Source organism: Conger conger, chromosome 6 (assembly GCF_963514075.1).
Source record: "Conger conger chromosome 6, fConCon1.1, whole genome shotgun sequence".
Taxonomy (NCBI): Eukaryota; Metazoa; Chordata; class Actinopteri; order Anguilliformes; family Congridae; genus Conger; species Conger conger.
This window is the reverse complement of record NC_083765.1, coordinates 18,465,956-18,487,457: the sequence shown is the minus strand read 5'-3', so window position 1 is coordinate 18,487,457 and position 21,502 is coordinate 18,465,956. Positions and strand designations below refer to the sequence as shown.

The window sequence follows — 21,502 nt, the reverse complement described above, 5'->3', positions numbered from 1 at the left end:
CACAAGTTTTCAATGGGGTTGAGCTCAGGGGATGGATCTGGCCACTCCATTACCTCCATCCTTTTTGTCCGGAACTAAGATGTTCCAAGCTTACTCGTGTGTTTGGGGTCATTGTCTTGTTGAAACACCCATTTCAGGGGCATTTCCTCTTCAGCATATGGCAACATAATCTCTTCAAGTATTTTGATGTATTCAAATTGATCCATGATCCCTGGAATAGGAACCCAACATCGTAATATGAAAAACATCCCCATACCATGATTTTTGTGCCACCATGCTTAAATGTCTTCTGTGGCTTGAATTCAGTACTGTCGTACTGAACGTACTGACGTACTGTCGATGACCACCAGACCCGAAAATAAATTTAGTTTCAATAATGCTAGCTTAATAATGCTGACAACTTCGCTTTGATCAAACGTCTTCTGACTGTAGCAGCACTTACAGGTAATTGTAGATAATCTTTGATCTTTCTGGAGCTGATGAATGGCTGAATCTTTGCCATTCTGACTATTCTTCGATCCGTTTTAACAGTAGTTGCTTGTTTTCACCCGCTTGTTTCGGGTTTTTGTTGCCATTTTACAGCATTTGAGATCATTTTAGCTGAGCATCCTATAATTTTCTGCACTTCTTTATACACTTTCCCTTCTCCAATCAACTTTTTAATCAAATGACGTTGTTCCTCTGAACAATGTTTGGAACAGCTACTCCAATGTTTGGAACAGGAATTTTACTGAGCAATTCAGAAGGAAATATATTTTATAACAATGTGTCAAACATTTGCTTCCCTTCTTCCTTAATAAAGGACAATTAATGACACCTGCTTTTTCACTGAATTAATTAATTATCTAATTAAACTCTACACTGCTATTGTTTTGAACACGCCCGATTCAATGAATGAGTCAATTACTCAGAACAAGCAACATGGCATGTCATGACAGTTGGGTCTGTTATTTTTCTATTACACTACTACATCAACAAGTAAAATATTTGGCATGCAGAAATATCACTACTACTAATAACAGTGGTTCATCAGATTACTGATGTTGTACTGCTATTTTCTTGAACACAACTGTATGTATAGACTGGCGTATGAACGCAGACTGACAGTATACATACAGGTGAGGGACAGAGTACTGCGGGCAGGTAAGGAAAGCGTTCCTCTGACCTGGGCGTAGCGTCCGCTGCAGATGGCTGCCCTCCAGTCAGGCACATCGATGCAGTCGGGGTGTCTCAGCAGCCAGTTATCGTCCTTCACCAGGAAGGCCCCGGGGTACTCGCTGACCGTGCCGTCGATGTCGTGGAAGACCGTGGTCTTGTCCCCGTCCATCTGCATCTTGTTGAACCAAGGGCCGGGCTCCCCGAAGAACACCCGCGACGTGATCTGATTGGTTGTGAAGAAAGGGGAGGGGAGAGCTTTAACGAGGGCGCGGCCCCAGTCAGCCCCCTCCCAGAAGCACGGCGTGTGATGTAACGGCTGTGCGATTCCAGGCGACAACTTATACACAAACACCGCACTCTCTCTTCACACCGCAAGAGCAAGCAACGCGTCAGCGGAGTCCAGAAAATTTATCATCCAACATCTGCCTCCACTAATAAAATACTGCTTCAACCAGAGAAAGCTCCTGTAAATTACAACAGTGTAAAGAACTTCAAACACAGAGTGTGAAGTATTTTGACAGCTCACATTTATAAGGTTTTATATGCAGGAACAATAGATCTGAGGTAATAAGTTTCAGAAATTTCAAATCCCACATCATAGTCTCATACATATCCAAGTCTTATCTTAGATATATTATTATAAAACTTATAGTTTTATAGAATGTTTTTAGCTGTTATATACAGCAGAAACATAATAATAAATTTATAATAATAAATAAATTGAATAGAAGACATTTTTGCCAAAAATATCATAGAGAAGCCTATAATTCTAAGCCACCAATCTGCTTAAAAATACTTGGAAGCAGGATTTAAAGCACCTAATATGAAACATACATAGAAACATAGTAATTCAATGTACAAACAGTTTGGCTGAATGAGCAGGGAGTTTGACTCACAGGGACGTTGTCGAAGGTGATGTCGGTGACGTTGTTGTTGGGACAGCTCTGCCATGAGTTGTTGAGGCGGAAACCGAAGGCGCTGGTGTGACGTCCATCGAGGGCGATGTATTTACGGAAAGTGCAGTTCTGCACATTTATGGGCCCGTCGTAGATCTGCATGCCTCGGATGGGGAAGTTCCTGCAGGGCACAATGGAAAAAGACTTAGGATCGCTGTGTGAATAATACAACATCCACATATATTGCCTGGCAGGCTGACATTAACGTTGACGGGACAATGGAACTTATTTCGTGACTCTACTATATCATGGCAGCCATGCCCTGAAGCTGGTCACTCACACTCCTCTGGGAAGAGTTCTTCCATTGAGGTCTGGCCCCCCAGGCCCCCAGATACGGCTGTCGGGGACGGGCATCCCCCTGTTCTCGCTCTCCCCCACAAACAAGGAGTTCTTCACCTCCTGCCGGGAGCCATCATCATCCGGGAAGGTGCCCCCACTGCGTATAGGAGATGTCAGTTAGAGGACCACACGCAGACAGCCATCCCCACTGCTCCACACTCCCACCCGCTTAAATCGCTTTCACACCCTTCCAAAGCTCTCATTTCCCACTGCATCTCAAGCGACCTCCATATAAGGCGTTTTCCAATCAGGATCGCAACATGCCAGTTTACTGACGGTTCTATAAATACAGAGAATGCTTCCGTTCCTCGTTCTAACAGGAGAACTGGTACCAACCCGCTCACCTTGCGAGAGTCAGGCCAATTCCGTTATCAGCAAATCTGGGGGAGATAAAGGTCAGGGTTAACGCATGCAAAGGCAACGCAGTAGTTTTCATTACGTCAATACGAGGGAGTCTAAAGACAGTGCGCAGCAGGGCTTTTTCACACGCGAATGGACAGTCAGTAAGTAAGACGGCAGCATTGTTTATTGTCTTAAATGGATTCTACCTTCCTCCAGCCCCGTTAAGGCAGCGGAAAGCTTCAGTGTGGGTGCGCGCTGTACGTGATAAGTGGAGACAGGCGTGAGACAGAGCCGTGATGACAGCACACACTCACTGGCAGTTGTCGAGCCACACGTCACCCCCCCGCAGCCACGCCCCGTGGTCCTGGTTCTTGTAGGCCACAAAATGGTGGATCAGGGCTGGGACCCTGGGCTTGAAGGGATCAGCATCCTGGTGCGGGCCGTACCTTCATATCGGGGAGAGAAGGAGAGTGGGGGTTGTGTGTGTGGCCAGCGACACCATGTTACTCCCTCAGTGTGCCTTTGCCCTTTCCCACAGCAGCTGTTCCAAATTCAATAGACTGAATGTATTCAATTAAATCTATTCATTTTATCTTAATTTTTCATTACTGCTAACACTTCCACTAATGCATTTTATTCCTGTAAGTGCTCAAAGCATAACTCAAAGACTCAAACAAAAGATCTAAAACACAATTAAATGCTCAATTAAACTCGATTGTTCTCGTTTTTAATGCCATGTCTTGATTTAACCATGCCTCCGGGAAAAAAAACCTATTGTCAAAAGTTGTTAGTAAATCACGAAAGATCCCTGGAACTGGCCAATGGCAAATAACAGTTCACTAACTCTGAGCAGTTAGAAGGAAATTGCTCTAAATACCCAATGTCCACAAACAAGGCATTCTTTCCAACTTTTGCCATTGATTTAGGGAACTGAAATATCCAACTTTAAACAACAGCATGCTTTGCTTAATAAACCTTCTGAGATGTGGATATGGATGTGGATTGATCATGCACTATAATGAGCCCATGTTCTGAGCCCAGAGAGCCATAAGAGGGAATGGCTGTGCTGATGAAGGGGATTTCAATGCTAACCTGGCACCCACGAGAGACAGAAAGGGCCTCTTATCCTTGGCATTGGCTTGTGTGGTTTTCACTCCGTTGTCAAGGATCATTCCAGCCTAAAACATCGCATCAAATAAGTCAAATAGAAACCTCCTGGTGCGGGAAGCAAGAAATTAGCAAGAAGAAAAAACAGTAACAGCTCTGCACATCAGCTATTTGACAGCTAGTCTTGTGTTTTGATGTTTTTACCTTCTTAGGAATACGTATTTCAAAATAAGAGGTACGGGAAAGACATTTTCCGGCTTATTTATGTTTTGTGCCGCTCTGCCTACTCCGGTCGCCCCAGGCAACGACATAATGGCCTGTATACAAACCCAAGGACACATTACTTATCTGTCTTTTATTATCGCCTTTCAACAGTCAAGATGCTGTGTACTGCTGTAGAACATGTCTCATGTTTTATGGACAGTGATGACTCAAGAGAAACCATGTTTCAATTATTACATGGTATTAACTCCCACAATTTACATTTCAAGGATGAGGGGGAAATGAAAGGATCTGCTTCTATATTTCTGTCTTCACTGTACATGCAGGGGAACAAACATCTGAGGACATTACCAAGAAGAAGTGACTGTATTTTTTAACTGTATTTAAAACAATATAGATATTAAATATGTAAAATATGTAGGTATGTATACAACACCAGCGATACTGTATTAGCAGGTAGAATAGCAAACTCAATTAATAGATATAGTTAATAGCCTGGATATTTGTATTTTGAGCTTTAGGAACACACATTTGTTAATATGGGAATGGACTACCTCATCATGGCCGAACCAGATATCCATATATTTTCCCATTTCATATGAGCGTCCTTGGAAATGTGTTCACATTTTGGTTTGCAACTGCACTCCATAATGTATTCTTGAACGAAAAGTGTAATGGGATTATGATAATAGCATTATTCCTTGATAAATAATGAAAGGAAGCAGGACTGGATCGTGTCCTTGGGCTCTCGGTCCCCTCTGTATATCATGAAGCCTGTGTTGGCAGTGCCGTCACGCAGCCCGGTATAGCTGAGGGCAGTGCCTGTGGCTTACCCTGTAGTTGGAGTGGGCACGGTTATTGATGAACTGGCCCATGGGAGTGTGTTCTGTGCGCCCGGCGGGGTACAGGCCCTCCGAGGGCCCCGTGGGGATGTGGTGGAAGATGAACCAGAATCCCGTCTCCTGCAGAGGACACAGGGGGGGATTCAGCCACGGGGGTGGGCAAACACACGCTCTAATCATACTAATAACGTTTAAAACATTCACACACACTCACCCACACAGGGCTGAACTCAAGCAACATTTGTCTCACAACTCTGATTTACAATTAGCCTACATGCAGATGCATTTTTCTCTTCTGAATTATCGTTAGTTAGGCATATTATTTATGAAGATGGCTGAACTCATGATGACTAAAAACTACATTTACACTATTAGTCAAATAAGGACAAATACTGGCCTGACGCATTACTGCACACACACAGGCAGACAAACACACACACATACAGACAGGCGCACACACACACACACACACACACACACACACACACATACAGACACACACACAGACACACACACGCATGCGCACACAGAAAAACAGCCGTAAGATCCCTGGAGCTCATCATGTCCATTCAGCCGCTCATGGATGCTTTTACACTTGGTGGACTAGCGGGAATGAGACAGACTCTGGCGGCTGCATGGCCGCCTGGCTCTTTTATTAATTTTCTAGTGGAGAGAAATCTGAGGGCCCGGGCAGGTCTGGTTTCTCATCTCTAGGCCATTACTTAGGTCAAACGGGCCGCTAATGAGCCTCAGCGGGGCCCCACTGTCTGCTGAACACAGCCAGGTGGAGGACCAGACTCTTACCTCTGAGCCGGCTGCTGCACAGTTGATGAGGTTGTTATTGGGGTTAGCAATCCAGAAGGTGGATGTGGCACTGCACAGAGACATAACAGCAGTTTAAGACCCATTCCCCTCACCCCATCACTCATATTCCAGCAAATGCAGGGCGATGCCAGGATGGCAACAATGTCAAATTTCATCCTGGACTCACAAAAATGTCCTGAAATGCTGTCTCAGTGATTGTAACTTCAGAAACTATAACAGTCAGCGGAACATTCCATAACAAAGAGGAGTATTACCGGTATTTTAGTCAATTACAAGTATTAATTCAGGCCAATTGCTGCCAACGACTACGAAATCAAATTAAATATTAAACAGCCTATAGCACTGCAATAAAATGAACTAATGCAGATACATGGATTAAATTAAATTGAACAATAGAAATAGAAAAGGTGTGCCAAAGTCATATTATAATCATTTATGGGTGAGATAGCAGGATTGCAGAAACCATAAGACTGTCCCGTCCATATCCACACTGATGAGGAAACATTTTCACCATAACTGATGCTCCATATGGACACCTCCAGACGGAAGCCCTTTTTGTCATGTCAGCAGAGCTATGTGAGATAGCAGTCATAACTCAATAGTGTTCCATCTGTCTATACCATATTTTATCTTTGGTTAGAATCATTTGACTTGCAAAACCAATGTGTGATGTCACGTCACGACCCAATAACAATGGCTCACTACCAAACGTCAGCCTTTTGGCATCTCGCTCTAAAGAGGAGAGCAGACAGTTTGGCTGTATGTTTTCGTCACATTTATTCAGACCAAAGGGGACAGGGTTAAAGATAGAGATGAGGTCACAGGGCAGAAAGTGCCATGGTGGGGAATTTCAACCCATGTTAATGATGGCCGCCTTTTGGACTGCATCCTACATCTACACTCTCCCTTTTGTCTCATTTTTAACTGCACAGAACTATTTTCCAAATAAATGTGGAAGAAGAAAGAAAAAGCCTTATGTACTTGTAAATGAAATGCAGTTTGACTTGTAAAGAATTAAAAACACATCAGCTTCTGCCTGAGTGATCCCACCGGCACCCAAATACTCTGGAAAAAGGGTATGGTATTCTGCAGACACAGACTTCTCCCTAATTCAGCTTAGACTGCAGGTACAGACCACTCCAAAGAGCAGCAGTTCATTAAGTGTCCCAAATCGGGGGATTCCTTTTCCCATCACAACAAAACTGTGTCAATGTTTTGTTTAAGTGACTCATCTTCTCGGTTTGAGGATACACCCAAAACATTTATCTGAAGTCTGGCAGGAGTTCTGTCATGGAAAATGGATTCTGCACCCATTCCAGTGTAACCGATTTGTTTTCCATTCCAGGGAAGTAAGATTTGAAGTCACAACCCTGAAAATATGTTTTAAAAAAATAAAATCTATTTGACGTTCTTTATGAATCCATTCATGGCAGTAATGTGTCTTCAACTTTAGTTTGGGAAAAACATCAGCAGGAGAAGCAAGGCAGGCTACCCAGACAGTGTCCTCAAATACAACACGAAGGAGCTATGAGCACATACACCAGAAAAGCACATACTTCAATACGCAATTCAAACAGCCTGTAACTGCAGTGTTTTACCACAGGAGAGCCAGTGAACATCAGTGTGAGGCAACAGCTGCTGGAGCTCTGACCCACTGTCTTGGCAGACACTTTGAACAAGTCTGTGATTCATAGGCCTGGACTGGATACAGTTCATCACTTTAACTGCATCATTCAGAACAGTTAACTTTGGTCTGATTCTTTTCTCCGACTAGCTCCTCACTGACACTGTGTATGCACTCAGTGTCTGGGTTAACCTGCTAACCTCCCACAGACCCTCCAGACATAGCAGTGGCCCTATCCCTGTACACACAATGGAGGAGTTCCAATCCAGATTATGTTCCTTATCAAGAACTTGAAAAATATCATCTGTTTTACAGTACCAACACAAGGGAGGTGTATGTGGGATGGCCACTGAGGTCCACTGAGGTGCAGATAAGTCCAAGAGCACACTGATCCTGACAATGCTTGGCCTCTGTTTTCTTCTTTTCTGCAAGCTCGTCTCAGTTTGAAACTTGGTTTTAGCCACTGGACAATGCTTACTGGTGTAACAGTTCCCAGAGACCAATGGGAAACTTAGTTGTATGCTACAGCACATAATTTCATATTTCATATTACTTTGTTATTTTCACTTTGTAGTTAATTACAACCCGATTGTGGCACAGTGAAATGGTCTGAGCCATTTAGATAATGCATAGAAAATATAACTTTTTGAAATGTATTTGATTTGTCTATATTCTGTATTTTTTGACCCAGAAATGTAATTTATTATGGTCCCCCTGGGGCATATGTAGGAACCACTGCTCTAGATCAGTAGGCTGTAGGCTCTACACCGCCCTCTAGTGGATCCCGCGTGACGATCTTCCACTGCTGAAAGTGCAATACTTGCAGTCACGACAATGTCCAAATCTCGGCGTAGTGCAGCAGTGACAAACTCATTTCAGATGAGGCGCTGCTTGCCAGGATAAGCGGCTTTGCAATAATGAATGGCTAATGTCAGAGTGGCACAGTAATCATCAGAAGCATGGCGGCGACAGGCAGCCTCGCTCCCACAATCTTCCTCCACTCCACAGACCGCCAGCCCCAAAGGAGAGGCGGCCACATCCAAAGAAGAAAAAAAAAAGCTCTACTTTTATCTGCGCATTACATACCTCACTTTTTGTTATTACTTCATTTGAATCTGATATTTCCTTCAGCATATGTCCAATTACGTGAGTGAATATGTAAAGCAGAGTGATTCTTGGGGTGGTGGAGGGTGCAGGTGCTCTCTGTTTTGCTGTGATATATTTGAAGTATTAATGTGTGCGTGTGTGTGTGTGTGTATTGAATTATACATATAAACTCAGTGAGCACTTTATTAGGTATTTTACTTTTTTTTTTACTTCTACTGCTGTAGCCTATCCACTTAACTCCCTGAGTTATGATGCATTGTGTGTTCAGAGATGCTCTAGTGCATACCACTGTTGTAATGTGTGGTTATTTGCGTTACTGTCACCTTCCTGTCAGCTTCGACCAGACTGACCAGATTCTCCTCTGACATCTCTCATTAACAAGCTGTTTCTGTCTTTTGCACCATTCTTTGCAATCTGTTGTGCGTGAATATCCTAGGAGAACAGCAGTTTCTGAGATACTCAAACCACCCTGTCTGCCATCATTCGACAGTCAAAGTCACTCCTGGCCTGTAATCTACATGATTATATGCATTGCACTGGTGTCACAAAATTGGCTGATTAGATAATTGCAAGAATATGTAGGTGTAATAACATAAAAATGTTCCTAATAAAGTGCTCAGTGAGTGTATGTGAGCTAGATAATGTTTCAGACATTGACATTTTAGATTTTTAATCAAACAGGTATTTTTACACTCCAGAATTCATTCTGTTGCTGCTATCAGCAGTTGTATAATCAGTGAAGACAAGTGAACCAGTATCTGTGGTAGCCATATATGCCCAAACCCTAACATAACCACCAGATGAGGGAGGAGGGTGCTTTGGATTTTGGGCAGCTCCTTTCAGCCTCCACACTTTCCTCTTGCCATCACTCTGATAGAAGTTCTATAAATCTTGGTCTCATCTGTCAAAAGATATTTTTCCAGAACTCAGGCTGCAGGCTCTTTTAGATACTTCTCATCAAACTGTAACCTCATCATCATGGTGATAATTCTGGTGAACACACAATCTGAAACACTTGTGAAGCCATTAGTTAGCCCTTAGTTTGCTCTGAAATGAAGGGACTATGTTTAAAAAGTGCCGTAATTCCTACATTTACGTGGTGAAATAATAATAAATAAAATAATAAAACCTGAGAATCTACACTTTAATACATGTGAATTGTTGTTGGTGTTGAATTGTGGAGTACAGAGCTGTCTTTACATACATATCAAGTCAAGGAATGGCGAAAACAACCAAGATTAAACTTTGAGACAACATCATTTTTAGTCCTTTCACAATCTGAAAGGTGCATAAAATAATACTGATACTGCCTAAATAATCATGAGATATAAAAGCATAATAATCCCTGTCAAAATGAAAGCCTGTGACTGCATCAGCAGTATCTCAGCTTTCACACAGACTTTCATTAACTCTGATCGTAGTCACAGTGAAAAACAAAGACCAGGGAAATGAAGAATAACAAGTGACTCGATCAAGCTTTCCCGTGCTTTAGGTTGGGCTGTAATTATATTAATGTCCTTATGTCAATATGTAGTTTGTAACATTATTCTCTTAGATCACATTCACTGTTATCAGTTTTGATGAAAATTAATTTGCATTTGGTATAAAACTAAACTGGGGACATTATTTCAAAATCTATATCAATACCAATTTGATGCTCTGTTACTTTTCAAAGCAAATAAAAAGGAATAGAGATCAAGGCAATAAATAGACTGTAATGAAATCTAATCCCCTTAAGCTATGATTGACCAGAAGTCCACTGAATAAATTCAAGAGTTCCAAGAGTTCTTGAAGCAGATTTGTCCTAACTTCTCCTATGCAAAAAACAAGTGTTTGTGAGTCTGGGTAATTACAAGCTACTCTGAATGAGACGGGGGAGACAGAGAGGGAGCATGGCCGGTGGCTGTAACTAAAGGCAGGATCAAAGGGAGGGCGGGCCTCTCTCACCTGCAGTCCTGTCTGGGGTTGGCCACATAGCCGGGATAGGCGCCGTCGGTGATGTCTCGGCACATCTTGCTGTCCCTGTCGGAGGGCAGCAGAGTGCCCGCCTTCACCAGCAGCCCCAGGCAGTGGTCGAAGGTGTTGCGTTCCTCGGGCCCGTCCTCGGTGAAGAAGCAGTGGCCCAGGGAGTTGTATCCCACCACATCCTTCACCTGTCACAAACAGAGCCCAGCTTCAGAGACACGCTACACACCCAAACGCAGGTCCTTCCCATTATCTGCCTGGACAGAAACTACACTTTATAATTTATTTACCAGAACATTCCCGGTTTACATAGCGCACACATAATTCATTTATACCACTGGTTATGTCCTGAAGGAACTCAAGAGCACATGGAAGTGCTCTTTCTGGGAATGCGACGACGCTCCAGTTCAACGTTATCCATCTATTTCTGCAGACGGTTGTATTTTTAGAGCCTTTCTCACTCACAAACAGGTTTAGTGTGAGGGTAGATTCGGTTTATATAACCCATAACCTGGCACAAAAATAAACTTGATGATCATATCACTGGGGAGGAATATGACAAGCCCCAATGAGTCAAACCAGCGATAACGTCACGGGCAGATTTCCACTTTCGCCATGAAGCCTTCTGGAACCACCCCAGCGGGGCCCACTTGTCTTCTTTTCTCATCGGAGATCACACATCTCCTTTCTCAGCTCCGCTCTTAGCAGGCCCTTTCAGACGAAATCAAACAACCTCTCACACCGTCTCCAGCACCCCTTAAGGACATTTTATGAAGATCCCTAAATTGCCCAGCTGACTTCATTAACCACACAGAAGCGACAGATGGTGGTGCACTTGTTCAATCAGCGTAACCATCCTGACAATATCGCAAACATCGCACCAGCTCTTCTTCGCAGCGGAGGGGACATTCTTCACACAAAAAAGATTCATGCTCTCAGTGAACTTTTCAACTCTGTGTTGGTGGATACTAACAATAGTACATCAAGCCTTGTCACAGCATTTTCAGACAGACCAGTCGGTGCAGGCAAGATCCAGCATCTATTGATGGCCGCTGAGGTACCTTTCATTATTAAATCACAGCAGCCTTTGAACCCCACTGTAAATGGTGCTCCTCTTGAATACCCTGTTATCCCTCAGTGATGTGGGTCTGACTCAGATCTAATGTGTTTGGAACATGTGGGGGAAAAAAAACGGCCACTGGGGTTCAAAATGTGCCAATGGTACACAGTATTCTAGGACCTCCGCAATATATATCCCTCATTGACCGGCATGTTATTTGTAGCGAAGTGTATGTCCTTTTGGTGCCAAAAATGCTCATATTCCAAAATACAAAAACATAATTCAATAAGTAGTTTAATTTCATGTGAAACCACTGTCTCCTGTAGTATAATAATACAGTACATACAATACAGGCATTTGTTTTTTTATAAATTTTGTTTTAATTAAGTTTGTTAATTAAGTATTTTATATATCTTTCTGCCTTCATTAGGGTACATAAAAATGATAATTGTTTTTGAATGCAATGAATTGTCAGAAACCCAAACAATGCTGTTGTATTTCTGTCTGGGTTGCAATTATGTGACATGCAAAAGTTGCAACAGAATCGCCATCTACCTGTCTCTACCCCCCTTAACTCTGTCTTCCCTGCTTAACCCAATCTCCCCAACCTTGTGCCCCCCTCCCACCCCACTGCTCCCCCTCACCAGAAGGCCGTTGGATCCATGCACCGTCACACAGCGGGAGAAAGTGTGGTGGATGGACAGTTCCTGCACGTACGTGGGGGGGTCGTAGCCCCCTTTCTCATCCACATCGCCGTTCATATGGAAGTGCACGGGGTAGTGCCCCATCAGCTGCTGGCCCATATGCACCATCTCCACACCTTGCATATGGACAGCCTTGAAGCCATGCTCCACCTGGGGGAGGACAGCACAACCTCAAATCCAAATTCACTTTTTCCTCAATGTAGTCCATTCTTCATAACCATACAAACACGTCTTCAGTATGTATTCTATTAAATCAATGAAATTGTAATACTTGTGTATTTTCACAACAAAGCTTTTTTCAATTCTTGAAAATGATTTGAATCTGGATTTTATGTCATCGTGTACCAGCGGGCGTGTATGTAGATCAAATTTCCGTCAATTTTCCATTCCCCTCCAATCAATATCCTCTCACGCTGCGGTGTGTATTCTCTCTCCCAGAGCTGGAGAATACGGCTCTGTTCCCCCTCCTCATTTCACGCCAGTCAAATCGACACCCCGCCCTTCAAAAGCTCTCTGTATACTGTCATATCGCTGGAGGTAGTGCTGCTCTCACCTCCATTTTAGCTTGTTTTTCAGCGTGCAGATATGTGTGACTGTGTGTGCGCATGCCTATGCAGGGCAGCATTACTCTACTACCCGCTCTCGCATTTCTAGATGTTATGGCAGATTTATTTCACAATTTCATTTTGGATCCTGTGAGGACCGAGATTATGGTTTTACTTGTCAAAATATGTGAAATATATATGTACGGCTTCAGAGCTGAAATCAAGAATTCTGATGAAAAAACATCACAGAACAGGATACACCCTTGGAGAGATCGCAGGCTGCTTTCAAATAGGCATTTGGCTGCTTGTGTTTGTGGGTGTATTCCACTTTGTGTGGAGGCTGCAGTCTTATATGTCTCTAATTGTTTCAATATTTGTTAAATGTGCAACACTATAAATTATGTTCACAGGAAGCAATGAGAATGAATTCAAATTCACAAATAGACGCAATTTCATCCAAAGTGTTTTCTTGAGGGTGATAGATTTAATAAAAAAATACTGGCCCATAAAACAGGAAGCCACACTTTTACTGGTACAAACAGTTATTGCCATTCTCCCTCTTAGTGGGTAAAGTGCTTTAATTTGTGAGAAATATAAAATGTAAAGGAAATTGCAACTGTAGTTCCAGAACATTAAAGTAAAATTTTTTATACTGCCACATTTTTATGCACTTTCTGAGTTATGACATCCAATGCCTAACAGACAGAAAGTGCATAAAAAATTAACTAATGTGACACATTTCCACAAAGTAAAAGTTCCAACATTGACATTCCTCAAATCATTACCATTACTCAGTACTGGGCTGACACCCATCCAGGGCTGTCAGCATTTCAAATGGTTCTGCTCAATATATCTTTCACAAGCATAGTAAACAATGACAGAACATTATTCATTATGTTCCAATCAAGAGCATAATAATAATCATAATAATACACATGTAACTCAGAGCCTGCAGGGAGACACATACTGTACCTTTATGTGTCCTCCAAAGGTATCAAAGTCGAAGAACTTGCAGGCTTCGTTGCCATAGCAGCCGGGCTCCATCACTCCCTTAATGAGGATGTTCCTGGTCAGCATGGCCACCTCCGCCCTCATGTCCACTCCATCCACCTCCTCTCCTATGTGGAGGTAGTTTGGCTTCCCTGCAGGGTATGGAACACACCACTCAGCACAGTCCCAAGAGCAGGACATAGAGCAGGCCAGCTCTGTATCTATCACATATACACGCAACAGTTCAATGTGGCTTTTATACCATTTTCTAAAATGTGTTATTGTTGAAGCAGGTTTTCTGGGAAGGGAGTTTTCACAGAGGTTGAATTGAGCCTTCAGGCAGCTTCCCTGCAGTCGGGTACAGAGAGGATGACCCAGATAGGGCTGGAAATGGCAGGAGCATCGCGCTTCAGACCTGGGCTTAATGACTCACAGGAGGCCCTGTGCTCTTCCCTGTTGGCACAGATGACTGCATCTGGACACTAAAAGAGCTGTGTAACAAGGATAAATTGGCTCTCCCGGTGGATGAAAGCATTCTTTTTATTTCTCTATGACTTATTTATTTTTACTTTGTACCAAATGCCTGTAGCTACCTCTCAGGAAGGAGCGTGGGCCAACAGCAACACTCTGTGACACGTGAAGTGTGGCACAAGGCTACTAAATATAGGTCAGCACTCCTGACCTGAACACTGCTTGATACTGCAGACTTTGTACTTAAACAGTCAGATACTTCTTCCAGACTTTTCAGAGGAAGATGCAACAGTTTGTCTTTCAAGCACTTTTATAGGAAGCATTAAGTTAGATGTGTTTTTCTTGCAAATGTAAAAATGTTTATTGCAGTGTTCTGCCATTAAACAGAGTAGGCCGTAGAATTCTTGGTTCAGTAACGTTGAGCAAAGTGATAGATCTCTGAGAGGAATGCTGTAAATTAACTGTTCCCATGTCGATCCAGTAACTGATGGAAAAATAGCAGAACATTACATTCTCGCCTTGGACAGCAGACTATCTCCACGGGCCAAAGGCAACAGGCAGCGCCTGGCCCAGTGATGAGCATATCGGATCCCCAGTGCGAACGGCAGACAGATGGCTGCGTCTCACTCCAGCGTGTGTACACACGCCTCATAGGCCGCCCTGAGCGGACCCCGAACTGAAAACAATTACTCTGGGTTCATCTGAAGTGGCAGCACCTTCGCGAACAATGATTCAAAAATGATGCTGTTCATTCCGCTTGTTGCGAGGGTCTGTCACTGAGGGTCAGCGTGCACGCAGGGATGGCGAGTAATGACAGTAAATACATACACAGAGCAGAGAGCAGAGAGCAGAGTGAGGAACGCTTCAAAGCTCATTACCCGCCATTGCGGAGACGTCCCCTTGAAGGGCTGCACTATTAATTTATCATAAGAGTGGCTTTCTCATTAATTACAGAAAACCCTAGCATGCAGACCTTATTAAATCTACATATTTCAATTATTTGCAGAGGTGTGTGTGTGTGCTGTAACTCAGCCGTGAGTCTATAAACAGAGTGAAGACAGTGACAGGTGATGTCATCGCTCCACAATGCTACAGCTTCATTAGAAGTGACAAAGCAATGAATACGACTTGGAGATGAGCGTTTCAGCACTGACACCATGGGCTCCACAAACATCACTTTTGATTAGGGCTATATTTAGAGCTGTCTCAGCAGGCCCAGCGTAATGCATGAGGAGCAACACGCCAAGAAACATGCCCCACCAACATCAACGCTGTATCACAGCAGCCTCTATGTCAGCTGGGAGCTCCCTGTAGCTCAGTCAAATACCCACAACACGTCTACACACACACACATGCCATTTATCACACGCGTGCAGGCTACAGTACTCTCAGCTCATAAACCTACACATGCCAGTACAAATCTCACTGCACTGAAACACCTTTTATATTTTGCATTATATTTGTGTTTATGCTCTTCACCTATTCATGACCATTTACACAATATAAAATAAAATGCTATTAAACCAAATGGCTACATAGAATGTTTGTGAATAAATGCAAGTGCACACACACACAATGTAGTACTTTTCTTGTATGCACACACACACAGACAGACAGTTTATAGTTTATGTACACTGGACTGAAGTGTTGTACTCCTCATCAGCCTCCCAGCAGAGGGTCCTTCTCCATCAGCATATCTCTTCTTTCTCACAGAGCTCATTGCAAATACCACAGTGCAATCTTTTCTGACACACTTTGCCTCAGGGAAAAGTTTGGAGCTACGTCATAATCCTCAATTTAAAAAAAGTCTCCAACCAGACTTTTATTTATTTATTTCTTGCTAAAGGGTGAGCAAAATAGATAAAAACATTTTTGAGAGTGTGGGTTCCTGAGCTGGTTAGAAGGAATGCCGTCAGCCACACTCAAACCACTCATCTACATTAAAACACCCCAGGTCCTCCAGAACACAGGCCCACAAGCCTTTGCGCTCTATAAAAAAACAGCTCCAACAGGAACATGTCACCACTGCAATTCATCCGCACGCCTCGTGGAACAGAAACAAAACAACAAACCAAAGGCTGAAGCACTACGTACATGTCAAGTAATCTCTCCCACTCTTCTTTCCAGAACTAAATTATCCAGTTTCCCTCATAGCATGTTAGGCCATTGCATATCATCTCTGACCGCTGAACACAGACATGTAACCTGCTAACACCATAATGACAAGGCTATATTATAAAGAGCAACTGCTAGCATTATTCTCCCTCTCATTCAATTAGTTGGGTGTTTTGACATATGGCTTCACTGATAACAAGAAAATACATTTTCATATTCATTTTTCTGTGTTTAATGTTTATATGAACATTTGACAGTAGTGTAGAGGAGTGTTTTATGGCACATTAATGCGACCCAACATAGGTAGAATACAATTGCTGAAGCAAACGCAACCACAAAACCCTACAAAACGACCAAATGCAGATGCACATCTGGGACACCATGGACAAGGAGTAGACAAGACGGCTTCTTAACAAACATGAATCAGGGCAGAAGGTACAGATTAATATGATGAATTATGGTTCAGAAGAATTAAAATAAGACAGAGCTGTCTGCTCCCAAAATAGTCTAACCCTCATTCAAGTGGAAAGATGTCACATTAAATTACTAGTAACGTGTAAGCCAAGAGAAACTCACAGAAACAAAAAGATAAGAGGCAGCAAAAGAAGAAGACTTTTGTCATCCTTTATTTGAATGGTCTGTCAGTAAAGTTAGAAAGGGGGAAATCATTGGCAATTAAATAATCATGAGTTTGAGATGATTATTGTTTTTGATTATTAGCTTTCTGCTTACGGTCTATTTATCATTCACTATCACATAACACTACATGAATCACATTACTTTGCAGATGAGAAAGGTTCAGTCAAACTTAAAATTCTCGGTGGTTAGGGAGACACTAGGCTGTGTGCAAAGTACAGGATAGATGAACAGAAAATAATTATTTTGAATGTGAAAAACAAAAATCCTATGAATATATTACAGAGCAAGAGAGGTTGTATGGGATGTAGCATGTGTACAATATTTGTTACCAATGAGATGGCCTCTAAAACCATAACATTTGAATTTACAGAGTTATAGCAACACAATGATTAATTAATAGTGTTCATTGATATTCTTGCAGAACAGGCAAAGTTACAATCACAGGATTCTATGAATTTGCTGCTTGACCTTTTGGCCTGAAAAAGCCATGTATAATTAGCCTTTTTAGCAACCGGAACCACTTTTTCTGACAGAACCAGACAACAAGCTTGTGAACAGCTGAAGAACCACCTGCAAATAATGCGCCTTCAGCATTTTTTCAGCTTGGCACAAAATAGCTGAGTCATGCTTTAAAAAGTAGGAACATATTAGCTGCCTACATTCTAATGGCACAATCAGGCCTTTAATGTAAGTGTGTGCCCAGAATTTCAAACAAGGGGTCAGCAATCTTGGCATAATGTTGTTCACTTATAGAAATGCTACTCCTTCAGGAAACAGAAGGTATAGTCGTTTACAATTTTTCCGATGGGGAATTGGAAAACGGGGGGGGGGGGGGGGGGGGCATTGAGTGACAGAGAAAATTACACTCTTCTTTTTTTTTTCAGAAGAACATCCAACCCCATTTTCCCATCCTCTGGGCCTTCAAGCTCAGAGAGGGAATTTCCATTAGCCGGAGTAAGATACCAGCCATAAAAACAAAACTATTGCCACCTTAATTAAATTACCTCATTGTTTTTATACCATTACAATCCCTATCTCTAATGAGACTATTTGTGAATTATAAAAACAAGCACTTATCTGTATTATTTATTTCCTTTATTTTAAAATGTATGGTTCAATTTGTTTCCTTTTTTTTCTTTCCTGGATAATAGAAAATGTATATTTTCCTTGACCCATTCTTTCCTTAACCTTCTCTTCCATGACTTTCTTTGCATTCTTATGAGCAAACACAGGTGTCCAGACAATGAAATTTCACAAAACTGCACCATTTTATATGGATTACGATTGACAAGCTAGAATTAATTCCTACAAAGAGTCCTCGGCAGCGAGCCAATAACATCGATGCAACACGGTGTTCTCCACTCCTGGACCACCACTAAACTTCCAGGATAGTCCATTTCTATCGCTTAGAGAATCCAGCAATTGACTGACAACTGATTTACAGCAAAAGATTGACAACTGAATATGGAAAACTGGCTGGGAGTTTGGAAATGGTTAGATAAATATTCAAACTAAGGAATCTCGCACCAGTACTGCATGCATCAGTCAACACCGTGTGTTGTCAGAGAGTGAAAAGCTTTAACCAACAACTATGCGCTGTGAAAGCACAGCACATAATGTGATTCCAACAAGATCTAACTTAGATCTTGGTCTGCCTATATCTTGCTGGAACGGTCTGTGCAAGCAGGATGTGAAAACATACTTTTGCAGGTTTGCGTGTTTAATCTACAACAGGTAAATTGAGAACCATGTTTGCCAGCCGAATGCCCGGGGGTTAGCAATTATGTTCATCATGTCAGTATGGCTCTGTCATAATGAAAAATGCTTTCTGAATGACAGCAGACACATGTTGTTCTTTATGATTACTTAACCTTTAGAAATCTGAGGAATTATAATCCCTTTTACAATCACAAAACCAATCTGCTTTCACAGGGGTGAAAAGCTTACAATGCAAAGCAGACTGGTGTGCGACTGTGCGACAGGCAATTACAGACGTCTCGCTACTGCACTTGTTTGTTCCAGTTTTACAGCTCCTCTCTCTGCCTACTTGTCGGCGTCTTCTACCACAGCTGAACTCACAATCAAACAGCCCACATATGCCAGAGTACTGTACACTGCAGGAACAGATTGGCTTAGTGAAAACAATAGCATGCAAATCACCCACCGCCTCCCCAGTTCAGTTGTGTGTCCCACCCAGACACAGCTGCCACACCTCCGGGCTGTACAGTACCCCAAAGCTGCTTTCCACAACCTTCTCCAGAAAGCCAAATGTGTTCAACCCCTCAATCCCTCAACAACAGGGATGCAAGTAAATAATTCCCTTGTTATCTTGACCAGAAAGGCAAAATACACGGGGAAATGGAAACACAGGAATGACCTTATGCCGTGACTGTTTCAAATTAGGGAATTTAACAAATAAAAATACTTCAAGAAAGAGCTCATTTCTTCATAAAGACATCTTCACAGTGAAAAGTACATAATTCCCAAAACAAGCCAAGACCCAATGGCCAACTATTCATAGGTCAGGTACAGCTGTGCTGTATTTTAGATAGATTTCAGACAATACTTTTATGTGCATTTTTTTCACTTTCCAATAGCCCTCTCCAGATCAGACCAGTTATCATGTTCCTGTTCTATCCTGCACTGTTTTAATGCAGCTCTGCTTCTGCTTGAAAATAATTTGTGCAGACAGGTGTAACAGGTGGTATGTTTGTGATACTGATGGGACAGGGACAGGTAGCACCTAATGAACAATGAACACTGACAATGAAATATCTACAACATGGATGCCACGAATAATTGCATGTTCTCAAAATGTACCAAAACAGAATAATGTTATGATGCTGTCACGGTTCCCGGCAACCGGAGATCACCTGGTCCCCTGTCCCTATCCTGCCTGCCTTCTCCCCGGTTACCTTCCCTCGATTGTTAATGGAGTCTTCACCTGTGTGTCTGGTAGTACTGTTTGTTCCCCTGTTAGTTTTTCTATTATTGTATTATTGGTTGATTAGTTTTCCCCACCTGTGTGTCTTTAGTCATTAGTCTCACCTGCTTGTTCTCTGCATTTAGTTTGTTGTGCTTAGTCAGTCTGTGCTCACGTTTCTTTGCCTTCACATGAATCCTCAGCCTTCTTTTCTCGCTCCAGTCCTAGTCTATCGTTTCCTGTGTTATCGTCCTCATGTATTATTTTTCTTCTACCGGTGTTAGTATTTTGTGTCCTGTTTGTAATTGTGTTCTGGTTTGTTTGCCCCTCATCTGGTGTGATTCTCTGCGTTTGGGTCCACCTCTCGACCGACTGACAGGTGCTTAGGCCATACACACATCCGCCTAATTTTTTAATATGAATCGGACATCTCAGAAGTCGAGTGAGAAAATGGGACTGACCTTGCACTTTGACCTGGTTGGAGGCACAAGCTTTACATGGCAGAACCTGGAACTCCTCAGCCTGCAGCATTGAGTAGTCTGTGCTGGCCACCACCACGGTGTCCCCAGGGCTCCAGCTCCGGCCATCGTCAGCCAGCTCCAGGACAGTGCTGTTCGAGTGGGTGTCAATCGTAATGGATGCCTGAGGCCTCACTGTGGTCAGACAAAATACAGCCATTCAAAATGACTTGGCTCCGTAGCTGCAACCTACACACATGCATGGCCTGACGCTAATCCTATTTTAATAATGCATTAACAATTCAAGGATAGAATAGGAAGCATATAATGAGATGTGTATCATGAGCAATTCCATTCATTCACATGGTGTGAAACCTTAAGATCCTTTCAGGTATTTTTAGCATATCGGTGGTTGGTAAAGAATGTCTATAGTTCAGAACTCAAATAAATACCCACAAAACTGTTGAATTGTCAGAAACCAAGGAGAACAAAACAAAAACCAAAAAGGGTTTCCCACAGTGTACTGAGAAACAGAATGACAGCTAGTATAATGGTAGTTGTATATGAAAGCTATCTGAGCAGGCAAAATCACATGGGACTATATGTTGATCTTGGGAAGTGAAATCAAACAGAAGAAACATGCAGGTTTCATTATGTTGCTGGGTAATTCCATTGCTCTCAGTAAGAGTTTAAAATACCTACCGCAGGAGACCCGAAAAAAAAGGCCAAACTTATTGTTAGTTTCACTTTCAGCACACATACACACTGCACATGCCAACTATATATTATATTGACTTTTGTTTTGAGAGAATCAATTATGTAACTTGAAAGAGGCATTCATACATTCATTGCCTTTTGATAATTTAAATTATCTGGTGCAGTTTCCCATCTATTTCAGCTCCTTTTGAAGCAAATGAATACCCTCCCCCTCTGCAAAATGCTACGGATAATTGTGCCTTGCCTCTTGGGAGTCCTGGGCACAGCTGGTGCTAACATGGTTAGTATTAGACTCCAGACCATAGGGCACATCATTGCAAGGACTAATACATCAGTTGGATGAGGCGCTCAGAGAATTCACATAGATTATTCTGACTGCTCTGGCGACTAAAG

The 21,502-nt window shown here is 42.5% G+C and overlaps 1 protein-coding gene across 2 annotated transcripts in view; it reads right to left on the bottom strand.

The window, feature by feature from the left end:
• The window catches only part of cemip (cell migration inducing hyaluronidase 1), a 66,193-nt gene that overhangs the window by 7,269 nt on the left and 37,422 nt on the right, over positions 1-21,502 (bottom strand). For both annotated transcript variants that reach the window (XM_061245100.1, XM_061245098.1), the window contains 12 exons: positions 20,396-20,587; positions 13,769-13,938; positions 12,192-12,401; positions 10,470-10,675; positions 5,771-5,840; positions 4,958-5,086; positions 3,888-3,973; positions 3,110-3,241; positions 2,798-2,833; positions 2,395-2,550; positions 2,055-2,235; positions 1,166-1,381 (listed from right to left, as the gene is read on the bottom strand). In XM_061245100.1, coding sequence (XP_061101084.1) covers positions 1,166-1,381; positions 2,055-2,235; positions 2,395-2,550; positions 2,798-2,833; positions 3,110-3,241; positions 3,888-3,973; positions 4,958-5,086; positions 5,771-5,840; positions 10,470-10,675; positions 12,192-12,401; positions 13,769-13,938; positions 20,396-20,587 — 1,784 coding nt within the window. The remainder of the gene's footprint in view (positions 1-1,165; positions 1,382-2,054; positions 2,236-2,394; positions 2,551-2,797; positions 2,834-3,109; positions 3,242-3,887; positions 3,974-4,957; positions 5,087-5,770; positions 5,841-10,469; positions 10,676-12,191; positions 12,402-13,768; positions 13,939-20,395; positions 20,588-21,502) is intronic.